This window comes from Oncorhynchus clarkii, chromosome 6 (genome assembly GCF_045791955.1).
Source record: "Oncorhynchus clarkii lewisi isolate Uvic-CL-2024 chromosome 6, UVic_Ocla_1.0, whole genome shotgun sequence".
Taxonomy (NCBI): domain Eukaryota; kingdom Metazoa; phylum Chordata; class Actinopteri; order Salmoniformes; family Salmonidae; genus Oncorhynchus; species Oncorhynchus clarkii.
The window spans coordinates 17598678-17613407 of NC_092152.1; the positions used below are offsets into that span (position 1 = coordinate 17598678).

At 41.5% G+C, this 14730-nt stretch overlaps 2 protein-coding genes across 2 annotated transcripts in view; both read right to left on the reverse strand.

The window, feature by feature from the left end:
- Positions 1 to 1016: 1016 nt before the first annotated feature.
- LOC139411925 (caspase recruitment domain family, member 9) lies at positions 1017 to 6659 on the reverse strand. Its single transcript, XM_071158686.1, has 11 exons — positions 6461 to 6659; positions 6066 to 6203; positions 5554 to 5879; positions 5180 to 5359; positions 4442 to 4594; positions 3977 to 4102; positions 3493 to 3681; positions 2975 to 3020; positions 2682 to 2791; positions 2364 to 2437; positions 1017 to 1164 (listed from the first exon to the last, which is right to left on the reverse strand). The coding sequence occupies exons 1-11, from the start codon at positions 6657 to 6659 to the stop codon at positions 1062 to 1064; spliced, it is 1644 nt and encodes a 547-aa protein (XP_071014787.1). The 3' UTR covers positions 1017 to 1061.
- Positions 6660 to 7855: 1196 nt separating this feature from the next.
- The window catches only part of LOC139411926 (snRNA-activating protein complex subunit 4-like), a 30313-nt gene continuing 23438 nt past the window's right edge, over positions 7856 to 14730 (reverse strand). Inside the window, exons 21-25 of the mRNA XM_071158687.1 lie at positions 11441 to 11511; positions 11004 to 11060; positions 10301 to 10340; positions 8230 to 9770; positions 7856 to 8125 (exon numbers count right to left, since the gene is read on the reverse strand). Of these exons, the coding sequence (XP_071014788.1) occupies positions 8030 to 8125; positions 8230 to 9770; positions 10301 to 10340; positions 11004 to 11060; positions 11441 to 11511 (1805 nt within the window). The 3' untranslated portion in view covers positions 7856 to 8029. The remainder of the gene's footprint in view (positions 8126 to 8229; positions 9771 to 10300; positions 10341 to 11003; positions 11061 to 11440; positions 11512 to 14730) is intronic.

Genomic DNA, 14730 nt, shown 5'->3' on the forward strand with positions numbered 1-14730 from the left:
AGGAGGACCCAGAGTTACCAGCCTCAGAAATTGCAGCCCAAATAAATGCTTCACAGAGTTCAAGTAACAGACATATCTCAACATTAACTGTTCAGAGGAGAATGCGTGAATCAGGCCTTCATGGTCGAGTTGCTGCAAAGAAACCACTATTAAAGGACACCAATAATAAGAAGAGACTTGCTTGCCAAGAAACACGAGCAATGGACATTAGACTGGTGGAAATCTGTCCTTTGGTCTGATGAGTCCAAATTTGAGATTTTTGGTTCCAATTGCTGTGTCTTTGTGAGATGCAGAGTAGGTGAACGGATGCTCTCCGCATGTGTGGTTCCCACCGTGAAGCATGGAAGAGGTGTGGTGGTGTGGGGGTGCTTTGCTAGTGACAATGTCAGTGATTTACTTTGAATTCAATGCACACTTAACCAGCATGGCTACCACAGCATTCTGCAGTTATACTCTATCTCATCTGGTTTGCGCTTAGTGGACAATGACCCAACACACCTCCAGGCTGTTTAAGGGCTATTTGACCAAGACGGAGAGTGATGGAGTGCTGCATCAGATGACCTGGCCTCCACGATCACCCAATCTCAACCCAATTGAGATGGTTTGTGATGAGTTGGACCGCAGGGTGAAGGAAAAGCAGCCAACAAGTGCTCAGCATACATGTGGAAACTCCTTCAAGACTTTTGGAAAAGTATTCAAGGTGAAGCGGTTGAAAGAATGCCAAGTGTGTGCAAAGCTGTCATCAAGGCAAAGGGTGGCTACTTTGAAGAATATATTTTGATTTGTTTAACACTTTTGCTGCTTACTACATGATTCCATATGTGTTATTTCATAGTTTTGATGTTTTCACTATTATTCTACAATGTAGAAAATAGTAAAAATAAAGAAAAACCCTTGAATGAATAGGTGTCCAATCTTTTGACTGGTACTCTACATCATTTCAACAAAATTATTATTTCAATTGATTTAATAATTCTAATATTTTTGTTAAGGAAAGTAAACTAGCCTATGTTTCTGAAGGACCTTGCCATGTCCCCCAGCCACTCCTCTGCCCCCCCCTGTCACATCCCATCCGTGTCAGTGTTGTCACTTCCACTGCTGTTGTCCAGAACACAGGGTTTGCATTCCTTGCATGTGGCCTTTGACCTCCTAAGGGCACGTTTCCTGTTGTTAAGGAATGAAATCATTATACTACCGTTCAAAATGTTGGGGTCACTTAGAAATATCCTTGTTTTTTAAAGAAAAGGACATTTTCCATTAAATGTCCATTAAAATAACATCAAATATGATCAGAAATACAGTGTAGACATCGTTAACGTTGTAAATGACGATTGTAGCTGGAAACGGAAGATTTTTAAAGGAATATCTACATAGGCGTACAGAGGCCCATTATCAGCAACCATCACTCCTGTGTTCCAATGGCACATTGCGTTAGCTAATCCAAGTTTATAATTTTAAAAGGCTAATTTATCATTAGAAAACCCTTTTGCAATTATGTTAGCACAACTGAAAACTGTTGTTCTGATTAAAGAAGCAATACAACTGTCCTTCTTTAGAATAGTTGAGTATCTGGATTAAATAAGCAATAAAACTGTCCTTCTTTAGAATAGTTGAGTATCTGGAGCAACAGTATTTGTGGGTTTGATTACAGGCTCAAAATGGCCAGAAACAAATAACTTTCTTCTGACACTCGTCAGTCTATTCTTGTTCTGAGAAATGAAGGCTATTTCATGTGAGAAATTGCCAAGAAACTAAAGATCTCGTACAACGCTGTGTACTACTCCCTTCACAGAACCGCACAAACTAACCAGGATAGAAAGAGGAGTGGGAGGCCCCGGTGCACAACTGAGCAAGAGGACAAGTACATTAGAGTGTCTAGTTTGAGAAACGGACGCCTCAAAAGTCCTTAACTGGCAGCTTCATTAAATAGTACCCGCAAAACACAAGTCTCAACGTCAACAGTGAAGAGGTGACTCTGGGATGCTGGCCTTCTAGGCAGAGGTCCTATGTCCAGTGTCTGTGTTCTTTTTCCCATCTTAATCTTTTCTTTTTATTAGCCAGTCTGAGATATGGATTTTTCTTTGCAACTCTGCCAATTTTTTAAAAGATTTTCTTTAAAAAACAAGGACATTTCTAAGTGACCCCAATCTTTTGAACGGTAGTGTGTGTATATATATATATATTTTACACAGAACAGGATAACACAAGCAGCAGAAAAGTCACTTTACATCACTCCCATACATAACCCATTGCAGGGCATAGCAGTTTTAACTCTATGGAGACAATTTATGACAAAATACAGATACTGTATTTTCAGTAAATGTCCTTATGTGGTGTTCTCTAAAACATATAAACTTGCCAACCTTCTGTAGTAGAAGTTACACCTCTCTCTGGACTTGCTGCAGTCTGAGGGCTCATCCTCTGATAAAGCCCTTTCCTGTCACGTGGAGCAAAGCAAAATACATATACAATACACGGTAACCATAAACTTCATATTCTTTTCCTTTTTAAACTGAAATATGTTTTTTAGGGGCTAAAATGTGAAGTGTGTTCAATGCAGATAATTGAGGTTCAGTTGATGTTACTACTATAACAAGTGGCTTATTATATAATAAGAAAACCTCACAACCCCAGGCCAGCCACATGTGACCTAGTCAAGAGAAACAATTGAAGGTACTTACTCCTGAGATATTATCCACCGGGGACCCTTCTGCACACAACGGGTGGACTTGCAAAGCAATGCACACATCATACTCCCCCGATGTCTGACATTGCAGGTCCCCATTACTAGCTGTGATAAAGATTTTTTTAAATGTAGTTAACAACATAGAATGCTGGGAGTTCAAAATGCATGGTGAAATCATATATCAAGCTAAGCTTATGATTACCATGAACACAAAAAGTATAACTTTTCTGATCATTGTTGAATTTTGTTGTTGTTGTGATTATTTGTCACTTGTCATAGACTTCTTGCCTTCGGTTAATGTATCTCTGCAGTCTTCCTCACTGGTCTGGCTTTTCTGTTGAAGAGAACACACAGAAAGAGAACACTCAATAAAGTGGGTTGCAGAGACAAGAAAACACTAGCTGCCAAAGTGGATGGATCATTGCAGGTCATTTGTAATAGAGGAAACACAGAGAGGTCAAAAGTAGAAGTAGAATCATTCAGATCCCTGAACATTGCAAACATAATGATACTGCATGGACAACATTTGTTGTAAATCAGGAAGCAAATTACATTTACAATATCAGCAAGGAACCATTCTCAAAATATGACACCTGAGAGGGAAACCATAAATCGATATAAATACATTTCCAAAATCAATAGAATATCCTACTCTATCCTTTATAAACATAAAAAAAACAGAAACAAAGATATTAAGATAGAATCGAAAAAGCTAGAAATGCCAGTTCAGTGATTCTGATAACATATTTTATGTTTGAGTTAAAATACAGATCTAAATGGAAGTGGTTGGTGGAATCCATTCTCACATCATGTGGGGAGCAGGTGTTAATGTGAAGCCTGGTCTGTAGAGCCATAACCTCTGCCTCAGTCCGGAACAACTGGACCTGCAGCTCATCACAGCGCTCACCCAGCTCCCGAATCTGCTTCCGGTACTGGTCCTTCTCCTGGAGGCTCCGTGAATTCTCCTGGTGGTACTCCTCTCGAGAGGCGATGGCCTACCGCAAAACAAAAGCTTTGGTTTGCTTTGCTGTAATGCTTTATATGAAACAAATGGCAATGGTGCGGATGAGCTTCTGATCACAACCACACAGATAGTCAACTCTTTAATTTTTAGCAAATAGAAGTCACCTCTTCTGGATGAAAGAAATAAGCAGTATGGGGTGAATCCTAACCTTCACTGATGATGAATTTTCACTTTGATGTAATTTGGAGACTAAGTAAAGGGGAAGATAGGATTTCCCAAGACAGTGAGGTCCAAGAATCACAGTCCTAAAATCACACCATGATCACCTTGTCTCTCTCCCTGATAACCTCATCCATCTGTTTCAGGATGTCCTCCATTCGGTCACGATACATTTTTGCATCTTTCTTTAATGTTGTGCACTTCAACTCAAGAACCTCCTTCTCCTCCAAGTACTGCAAGAACAAATCAAACCTATATATTACAATTGGAACACCATAACTTGTGACATTGGAAGAGACCACTTGAACAATTTAACTTTGCACAATCAGCTATTCCAATGAATGAGGAACACGCTTGGGCAGATTACAAAAATAAGGAAATACATTCATCCTGATGCTCAAGATCATCATTTTTGAGGAAATAATATAATTTGTTTGGAATTTTTTGTTCCTCTTGCACTTGTGTTGAAAGAGCAGTTGAATAGCTTATATTTTAGAAATTCAAGGTAATTGGTAGTCTTCTCCTACAGCTATTCCTAAGCAGTGCTCAGTGCATCAGGCCATGATGTGTACCCGATTCCGTAGTGCCTCAGCATCGTGCAGATCTCTGCGTAGGTTGTAGATGTTGTTGACCAGCTCCTGGTGCTGAGCCTGAGAGTGCTGCTTGTAGTCCTCCAGACTCTCAGTGCTCAGCTTCTCTTGATCCAAGGGGGCTGGAGCTGTCCCCTGCTGGAACATATAGATTAATCCTGTCACACTACTCACTCAATCCAATACATTTTTTACACTACCGTACCGACATGAACAGTAACTGTGCTGGCTCATATTTTCTTTTCACGTTGTCCTTTTGAGCACAGTTCCAACAAACTATAGTGGATGCCTAACCAAGCCAGCACAACTTGGCTCGGCTTGGCTCAGTAATGAAAAATGGTACAATTCTGCGTCTGAACAATCACTTTATTTGTGAAGACATTTTTCTTGTGGTGCACAAAATGCCACTCCTAGCTATTATTCCAAAATGTGTCCAGTGCAGTGCAGTGTCCTTTTTATTTCACTGCATATCTAAACATTTACTGAGAAATGATCACTGAAACAAAATCCCACTCCTAGCTGTTATTCCAATTTGTCGACTGACTTTGTGCTGTTCTATAATCAATGTCTCAACATGTCTGGCTACAGAGGTCTTTCTATACTTAAAATGTAAACCAATAGTTAGTGCTTTGGTCATAAGTTGATGTGTTTGGGTTTGCCAGAGCTGCAACCCCCCCCCCCCCCCCCCCCCGAAACTGATTGAGTAGAGATCAAGCATACCTGAGCTGAGCTCTCCAGCTCCTGGATGTGCACTGTGAGCAGATCGTTGTCTCTCTGGAGCTGCCAAATCATGTCCTGACTAGGTCTCTTCTCAATGGCATTCTTCAGGTTCACAGTTTGCTTGCGTTGGATTTTCGAGTCACTCTCTGCCTTCATCAGGCTGTGCTTCAGCTTTTCTATCTAGTGATCAATGAAAATCCCATCAAAACTGTTTTTGTTGTTGCCGATTGACTTTATGCTGTTCTATAACAAATGTCTCCACAGGTCGGACTACAGAGGTTTTTCTATACTGAATGTAAACCAATAGTTATTGCTTTTGTCATAAGTTGATGTGTTTGGGTTTGCCAGAACTGCAACACCCCCCCATATCTCACCTCTAACTGCAGATCCCGGTTGGACATGAGAGCACTATTCTTCTCTTCGCTCAGCTTGGTTATGTTATGCATCAGGCTGTAGTTCTCGTCCTTCAGGTGGCATACCACCTCCCATTGCTGGTCCCTCTCCTCCCTCATACACTGCACTCGCTCCTGCTGCTTCCGCAGCTCCCTCTCCTTAACCTGCTGCTGCCGTAAGGCGTCCTCCTGCGTGGCTGCAGCCCAAGTGGCCTCTTGTCTGCGCCGGCGTTCTTCCTGCAGGCCCTTCTGCAGACGTGTGACTTCACTCATCAAGAACTGAGTCAGTCCTGACTCACCCACTGTGTCTATGACGTCAGAGAGGACAGGATGTTTTTGTTTTTAGGATCAAATCCATTGTCATAGACACCAGCACTTTGAAAGATTCTGCCACAAAATTCTACCTACAGTATATCTTACACAAATACCTACAAGCTTGCATAATAGACACACAACATGTCTATAGAAACACGTCATGTTGTATAGCTACTCACCAACTAGTACAGAAAAGACCCGGGCAGGTTCTTTGCCAGTAATTTTGCGATACAATCGAGGATAGTCCAGCTCCAAGCTCTCGAGGAATGTCACATAGCCTTTGTGTCCAGTTCTTTGAAGAATATCCAATAGTACACCTGTGAACATCGATCTGAGGTTTATAAATAAGGTACTGGCATGAATTTCAGGAGACTGTGGGCACATTCCAGGTCATATTTATTTAGCAAATTATCACATCTCTTAATGCCTCAATATATATATAGCAATCTTCTGAGAAGCAGTGTGCCTACAATACAAACCTGGAATTCAATCAAATTATTGTAGTTCAAAGTAGAAAGTGTAACACTTGACCCTTTGTTTGCTCAATAACCTGAAATAGAGGACAGTGCCTTACCTACTTTGCGTTGGCGGATGACCAGACTGGGGTCATTGAATATCTGCTCCTCATCCTCACTGCTTAGCACCTTACAATGACGCAAGTAAGGAGTGATTCGCGACGGCTCAATGGTCTTTATCAGCAGCATTCTGTAATCCTCCAGCTGGACCCAGCACTGCTCATCCTCCATATCTGACACACTCTGACTGTCAGTCATGATTGTCTCAGTGTCACTGTACGTTCAACAACTCCTTCACTAAGGGCTTATCAACTGGGAGCAAAATCTAGATGGTTAAGTGGTTCCAATCCAAATGTGGAACTGTTATGTGGAAATACTGTTTTATGATGCAAGAGTCAAGTTCCTTTTTGTAGAAGTCATTTCAGTTTTTTCATTTCCCCCATTGTGTGCCAGTGTGCCGAGACAAACTCTTCAAGAAAATAATGTGCAATTGTCAGTGTGACAACAGCAGTGCCTTCTTGAGTGGTTGTGAATAATCTTTTATTCTCAATAAACCAAAACCAAATAATGGAGTGACTAGAGTGATAAGAGTATTGGCAGTAGTACACACCTCTTGTTTAAGGACTGTGGGGCAATGACTCAATCACTTCCTTCCCTCATTTGTTAAAAAAACAGTTCTGCTGATTAAACAGTATTACACTGACTTGATTACTGTAGTTTCTAAAGTTAAGGTACAATATATTTTCATTGTAAATAATATAGAAAACAGGATACTCGTCCATCAGGGAGAATATTGTTTATAAATATTTGTTTCTTGAGTATTGACTGGTTTATATACACAATGTAATATTAATCCATTTAACCAGGGTTGCAAAATTCCAGTAACTTTCCCAAAAGTCCCTGCTTTTCCAGAAATCGTGGTTTGAGAATTCACAATATTCTGTTTATTCCGTCTTGATTCTGAAAATCTTTCAACCAGGACTTCTGGAAAACCTGACAATTTTGGGAAAGTTACCAGAATTTTGCATCACTCATGAAACTGCATAATCCTTTGGGCTAATAAATATTTGAATCCTTAGTTTAAGGCTAATAAACTTTTGCATCCTGGCTAATAAACATTTACTCACAGGTAAGGTTCACCACTGAGGATATTTCTGGCCAAAAATAAAACAGTGACAGAATATAATGAGTTTTATAGCTAGTATTTTCTGCACAGATTTGAACTATTATGCACCATGAAAATGTCACCCTCGGTGACCACTATGTGGTCTGCAAAAAAAAACTGGTTGTTGAGAGTCGATCTGACCAATGTGCTCTGCAGATCCAATGTATACGCATTGATTAACATAATTATTTATTACAAAATATGTACAGGTCAACATAATTATTCTTATACATTGTGTAAATAGTTCAATTATAAACAAAAACAAGTACAAATATGAACCATTCATTAAGTACAATTTCAACAGCAACTATACTGTAATGAGTGACGTCATAGAATACAGCTACCTTCTATTTCCAGTAACATCCCTTTTTATGACACTGACATCACAACAAAATTGGTAAGAACTTTTAAACACAAAAACCTGGTTTAACCCTTAAGATGACACATTCCAAAACTATTCCAATTACTCCATGTCTAGGTCACAGCTTTTATTTCTTGTGGTGATTCCGGAGAAGAAGGTGGCAGGAGATCCTGTTCCATCAGTGCTTAGCAGAGGGGCCTGAGAAAAGAACATAAGATCCGCTCAACGGTTCAGTGAGAGAAGAGGATAGAAAGGCAGTGTATCGAACATAAGGAGGAGGATTGGTTTGAGACTGAACTCACCTGGAGTGTTGTTTGCTGTTCATACAAAGTATAGATCTGCATCCCTGGAGGGTTCCTGAAAGGTTCCTCCTCCACATCACTGTGGTCCGGGGTGGGAGACATGGGGAATTTGACTGGATTGATAGTAGCCAGAAGAGCAGGCATGGTGAAACAAGACAAGAAGCGAGCCTTCAGGAGGAGGTAGCCCGGGTTATGGATGAAACGCTCTGCCACGAGGCTCCGCACTGCCGCTACCTGCTGCTCCTCTTCCTGGTTCTCTTTCTCCTCTGGGTGCAGGACCATCATGGCACTAATTGCCAATGTCTTTTTACATTTCAGGAGACTCGACAGGGTATCTAGGCTGCTGACAAAGGGGGGAAGGTAGGGTAGAGTGACATCCAACTCCGGAAGCGCAATTCCATTCTTGCCATTCAACCACTCGCTCACTTTGGCCGGGTCCTCCATGAACATCAGGTTGGGATCAAACTGTATTACTTCTGGATTGCGGGGTGGAGGGACACGTTTAGGGGGATTAAGCTGGACGATTTGGAAGGCTCCCTGAGGGAATGAGGCTGGAAGAGAGCCTGGAGGGACGTTGAGGACGAAAGCCTGTGGCGGGCCAGTCTGTGGTCTAATGGGAGCCGAGATGACTGTGTTCTTGGGAACAGAGAGAACAGGTGACACTGCATTGAGCTGGGGACCAGTGGTTGCCACAGTCTGCAGGACTGGGTTAGTCATTCTCATGCTGTTCACTGGGTTGGTCATCCTTGGAGCAGTGTTGCTTATGAAGGTAGTGGAGGCGGAGGGAGAGGAGAAAACAGATGGGGAGGCAGTTCCCTGTGCTATGGATGATGCAGAGGGAGATGGGCAGACATGGGTCACATTGGAGGAGGCCTGTGCTGCAGCAGCATTTAGTGTTAGAGGGACTTGCTGGTTGATAATAACAGGTGATGGACAAGCAGGTGCAAAAGTATTTGCTGGTAGATTCTGAGGTGTCATCTGAATGCCAATGCCACTGATTGGCACAAGTCCATCGCGTGTCAGGACCCAGGCTGTTTGTGGAGGGGACAGAATTATGTTAGAAAGTTGGCCAACCAGGTTTCCTTTGGGAGGACTTTGCATACGGGCTTTCTTGCGTTTAGGCGACTGTTCCACTGACTTTTTTGCAATTGCAGCATCCTTGACCTCTTTGGGGGCCTGTGATTTCTCAGTAGGTTTGAGATTGCGTTTCTTTGCTGAAAGATTCTCATTTACCTGAACATTCACCCTGTCTATTATGGTTGAGGATTGGACAGGAGCAGGGAGTATAGGTTGGCTGGGGGTTGAGGGTCCGGGTTGGGTAAGTGTAGAAGGCATGAGTTGTTGTCTGGAAGTTGGAGTGAATGGGACCATAGGATGTGGGGTGGACTGTACTACAGGCTGTCCAATGACAAAGGTCTGAGGGATCATCATCACAAGTTGACTGTTCTGTTGCTGGCTGTTCTGCTGCTCGTTTCCCTTCCGTTTCAGCATACTGGCTACCGTTCTGAGACCATGCCGTTGTGTTGTTTTTTTCAATAAAGCTAGAATAAAGTAAATAAAAAGAGGCATTTATGTAAAACATAATTCACATATGGGTGTAATTACCACAATTATAAAAAATAAATTTTACGTTTAATATCAATGAATAGATTTGTTGTTTTTAAAAACTTTGCAGTTGACCATCGCTGATCAGGGTGCTGAAGCTCTTAGCTAATTAATAAGTGATTTTTGGTGGCGAGAGCATGCAGAGAAAGTAAGCAGGAAGTGATTGCCCCTCAGCCTCAAGTTTCTCAACTTTTGTAGTTGATTTTTTTTGTCTTCAACATGCAGGAAAGTAGTGCACTGGTCTTCAAGCGCATAAACATCATAAAAGGGATCTGACAGAGGTCAATTCATCCACAAACACAATTGTATATACATTTTAAAATGGCTGCATTTTCATAATTTTTTTTTAATAACCACGAAGCCCATTCAAAACAGCATGGGAATCGATACGGAAGTAAAGGGGAAGTGGACATCACTTTCACAGGGTATGACATATTCAATGCGATATACAAACATAATATGTTACCCTGTTTCGCTTCCCAAGATCTGTGTCCTGTGAGTACCGCCTGAAACAGATAAATTGACATCACAATTGCTCTGTTCAAATAGCTTATACAGTGCATTTGGACAGTATTCAGACCCCTTTACTTTGTTACCTTACAGACTTATTCTAAAATGTATCAAATTGTCCCGTCCCCCCTCAATCTATACACAATACCCCATAATGAAAAAGCAAAAACAGGTTGACATTTTTGCATTTTTTAAAGAAATATTACATTTACGTAAGTATTCAGACCCTTTACTCAGTACTTTGTTGAAGCATATTTGGAAGCGATTACAGCCTCAAGTCTTCTTGGGTATGATGCTACAAGCTTGGTACACCTGTATTTGGGGAGTTTCTCGCATTCTTCTCTGCAGATCTTCTCAAGCTCTGTCAGATTGGATGGGGAGCATCGCCTCATAGCTACTATCAAGTCTTTCCAGAGATGTTCGATCGGGTTCAAATCCGGGCTCTGGCTGGGTCACTCAAGGACATTCAGAGACTTGTCTGATGATTTAATTAATTTAATCAATTTTAAAATAAGTCTGTAACGTAACAAAATGTGGAAAAAGTCAAGGGGTCTGAATGCACAGTAAGTAGCAATTATTATATAGATGCAAAAACCTAAAACTGTAAATGTTTTAAAGTATGAGGACTTTTTGTTTATGGTGTAGTAAATTATACTCACTTGTTTGTTACGCATTTTAATTATCTGCTTACAGCCCCCAGCATCCACACGGAGGACCTGTTTCAGATTGCATTAGAAAATGCATAATATAAAATGTTCATATGATCAGGATCGGCTGACAATGGATTCAAAATATGGCATTATCAGTTAACCCTTTTCAGATATTCTGGACTGAGGTTATGATGCATTAATTTGGTACCATAATAGCTAGTCATGTGCTCTTGATATGCCAATAAAGAACATATGTTGTAAAATGTGTTCCATTTTTCCTATATGTAGCGTGAAGTCATTCGTGTTTGTCTATCAGCATTAGAATACATGCCAGAATTTCTGCATAGGCCTAGGTGCTCGCATCCATAAGAAAAACCCAACTAACATAATGGCATTATTGTGCTCATTCATATAAAAATGTTGCCCCCACTGGGTTCATTCCCTACCTGCAGAAAGAACAAGAACACTGGGGTCTTGGTGAGTCCAATGCTCTCTGATCTCTCTCGCACCATGTCAGCTACAAAAACAAGAGAAAGTAGGATCAATTTAGAGTCATATACACTGACTATATAAAACATGAACATTTCCATGACAGACTGACCAGGTGAAAGTTAGGATCCACTATTGATGTCACTTGTTAAACACACTTAAAATCAGTGCAGATGGAGGAGGGTAGAGGAGGTGGGTTAAAGAAGGATTTTTATGCCTTGAGACAGTTGAAACATACGGGGTATACTACCATATGGTAGTAGGCGCCAGGCGCACCGTTTTGTGTCAAGAACTGCAACGCTTCTAGGTTTTTCATGCTCAACAATTTCCCGTGTGTCAAGAATGGTCCACCACCCAAAGGACATCCAGCCAACTTGACAACTGTAGGAAGCATACGGAAAATAGCCCTATTTGGTAAAAGACCAAGTCCATATTATGGCAAGAACAGCTCAAATAAGCAAAGAGAAACGACAGTCCATCATTACTTTAAGACATGAAGGCCAGTCAATACGGAACATTTCTAGAACTTTGAACATTTCTTCAAGTGCAGTCACAAAAACCATCAAGCGCTATGATGAAACTGTCTCTAATGAGGACCGCCACAGGAATGGAAGACCCAGAGTTAGAATGGATGGATAAGCTCATTAGAGTTAACAGTATCAGAATTTGCAGCCCAAATAAATGCTTCAGAGTTCAAGTAACAGACACATCTCAACATCAACTGTTCAGAGGAGACTGTGTGAATCAGGCCTTCATGGTTGAATTGCTGCAAAGAAACCACTACTAAAGGACACCAATAATAAGAAGAGACTTGCTTGGGCCAAGAAACACGAGCAATGGACGTTAGACAGGTGGTAATTTGCCCTTTGGTTTGGTGTCTAAATTGGAGATTTTTGGTTCCAACCTCCATGTCTTTGTGAGATGAGGTGTGCGTGTATGGATTATATCCGCATGTGTATTTCAGACCGTAAAGCATGGAGGAGGTGTTATGGTGTGGGGGAATTTTGCTGGTGACATTGTCTGAGATTAATTTAGAATTCAAGGCAGACTTAACCAGCATGGCTACCACAGCCTTCTGCAGCGATACGCCATCCCATCTGATTTGGGCTTAGTGGGACTATCATTTGTTTTTCAACAGGACAATGACCCAACACACCTCCAGGCTGTGTAAGGGCTATTTTACCAAGAAGGATAGTAATTGAGTGCTGCATCAGATGACCTGGCCTCCACAATCCCCCAACCTCAACCAAATTGAGATGGTTTGTGATGAGTTGGACTGCAGAGTGAAGGAAAAGCAGCCAACAAGTGCTCAGCATGTGGGAACTCCTTCAAGACTGTTGGAAAAACAGAGAATGCCAAGAGTGTGCAAAGCTGTCAATATTAAGAAGGTGCTCCTAATGCTTGGTATACTCAGTGTATATATGGAGTTTAGCCAATGCGGTATACAGTGGGGCAAAAAAGTATTTAGTCAGCCACCAATTGTGCTATTTCTCCCACTTAAAAAGATGAGAGAGGCCTGTCATTTTCATCATAGGTACACTTCAACTATGACAGACAAAATGAGAAAACAAAATCCAGAAAATCACATTATAGGATTTTTTATGAATTTATTTGCAAATTATGGTGGAAAATGAGTATTTGGTCACCTACAAACAAGCAAGATTTCTGGCTCTCACAGACCTGTAACTTCTTCAAGAGGCTCCTCTGTCCTCCACTCGTTACCTGTATTAATGGCACCTGTTTTAACTTGTTATCAGTATAAAAGACACCTGTCCACAACCTCAAACAGTCACACTTCAAACTGCACTATGGCCAAGACCAAAGAGCTGTCAAAGGACACCAGAAACAAAATTGTAGACCTGCACCAGGCTGGGAAGACTGAATCTGCAATAGGTAAGCAGCTTGGTTTGAAGAAATCAACTGTGGGAGCAATTATTCGGAAATGGAAGACATACAAGACCACTGATAATCTCCCTCGATCTGGGGCTCCACGCAAGATCTCACCCCGTGGGGTCAAAATGATCACAAGAACGGTGAGCAAAAATCCCAGAACCACACGGGGGGACCTAGTGAATGACCTGCAGAGAGCTGGGACCAAAGTAACAGAGCCTACCATCAGTAACACACTACGCCGCCAGGGACTCAAATTCTGCAGTGCCAGACGTGTCCCCCTGCTTAAGCAAGTACATGTCCAGGCCCGTCTGAAGTTTGCTAGAGAGCATTTGGATGATCCAGAAGAAGATTGGGAGAATGTCATATGGTCAGATGAAACCAAAATATAACTTTTTGGTAAAAACTCAACTCGTCGTGTTTGGAGGACAAAGAATGCTGAGTTGCATCCAAAGAACACCATACCTGCTGTGAAGCATGGGGGTGGAAACATGCTTTGGGGCTGTTTTTCTGCAAAGGGACCAGGACGACTGATCCGTGTAAAGGAAAGAATGAATGGGGCCATGAATCGTGAGATTTTGAGTGAAAACCTCCTTCCATCAGCAAGGGCATTGAAGATGAAACGTGGCTGGGTCTTTCAGCATGACAATGATCCCAAACACACCGCCCGGACAACGAAGGAGTGGCTTCGTAAGAAGCATTTCAAGGTCCTGGAGTGGCCTAGCCAGTCTCCAGATCTCAATCCCATAGAAAATCTTTGGAGGGAGTTGAAAGTCCGTGTTGCCCAGCAATAGCCCCAAAACTTCACTGCTCTAGAAGAGATCTGCATGGAGGAATGGGCCAAAATACCAGCAACAGTGTGTGAAAAGCTTGTGAAGACTTACAGAAAGCGTTTGACCTCTGTCATTGCCAACAAAGGGTATATAACAAAGTATTGAGGTAAACTTTTGTTATTGACCAAATACTTATTTTCCACCATCATTTGCAAATAAATTCATTAAAAATCCTACAATGTGATTGTCTGGATTTGTTTTCTCATTGTGTCTGTCATAGTTGAAGTGTACCTATGATGAAAATTACAGGCCTCTCTCATCTTTTTATGTGGGAGAACTTGCACAATTGGTGGCTGACTAAATACTTTTTTGCCCCACTGTGTCTGAATGTTCCAAGAGTGCCACTTTTCTCCTCCATAGCTGTTGCTAAGTGATAATTGAAGCTTCCGCATTGTGCTGTTTATTTGCAATTTGTTGACATCACAACACAGTACAGACTTGGATACACATTATCCCGAATGCTAATCAATAAAAACATGTTACATTTGCAGCTCTGTTTTGCTTGTTTACAGTGGGTAATTTCA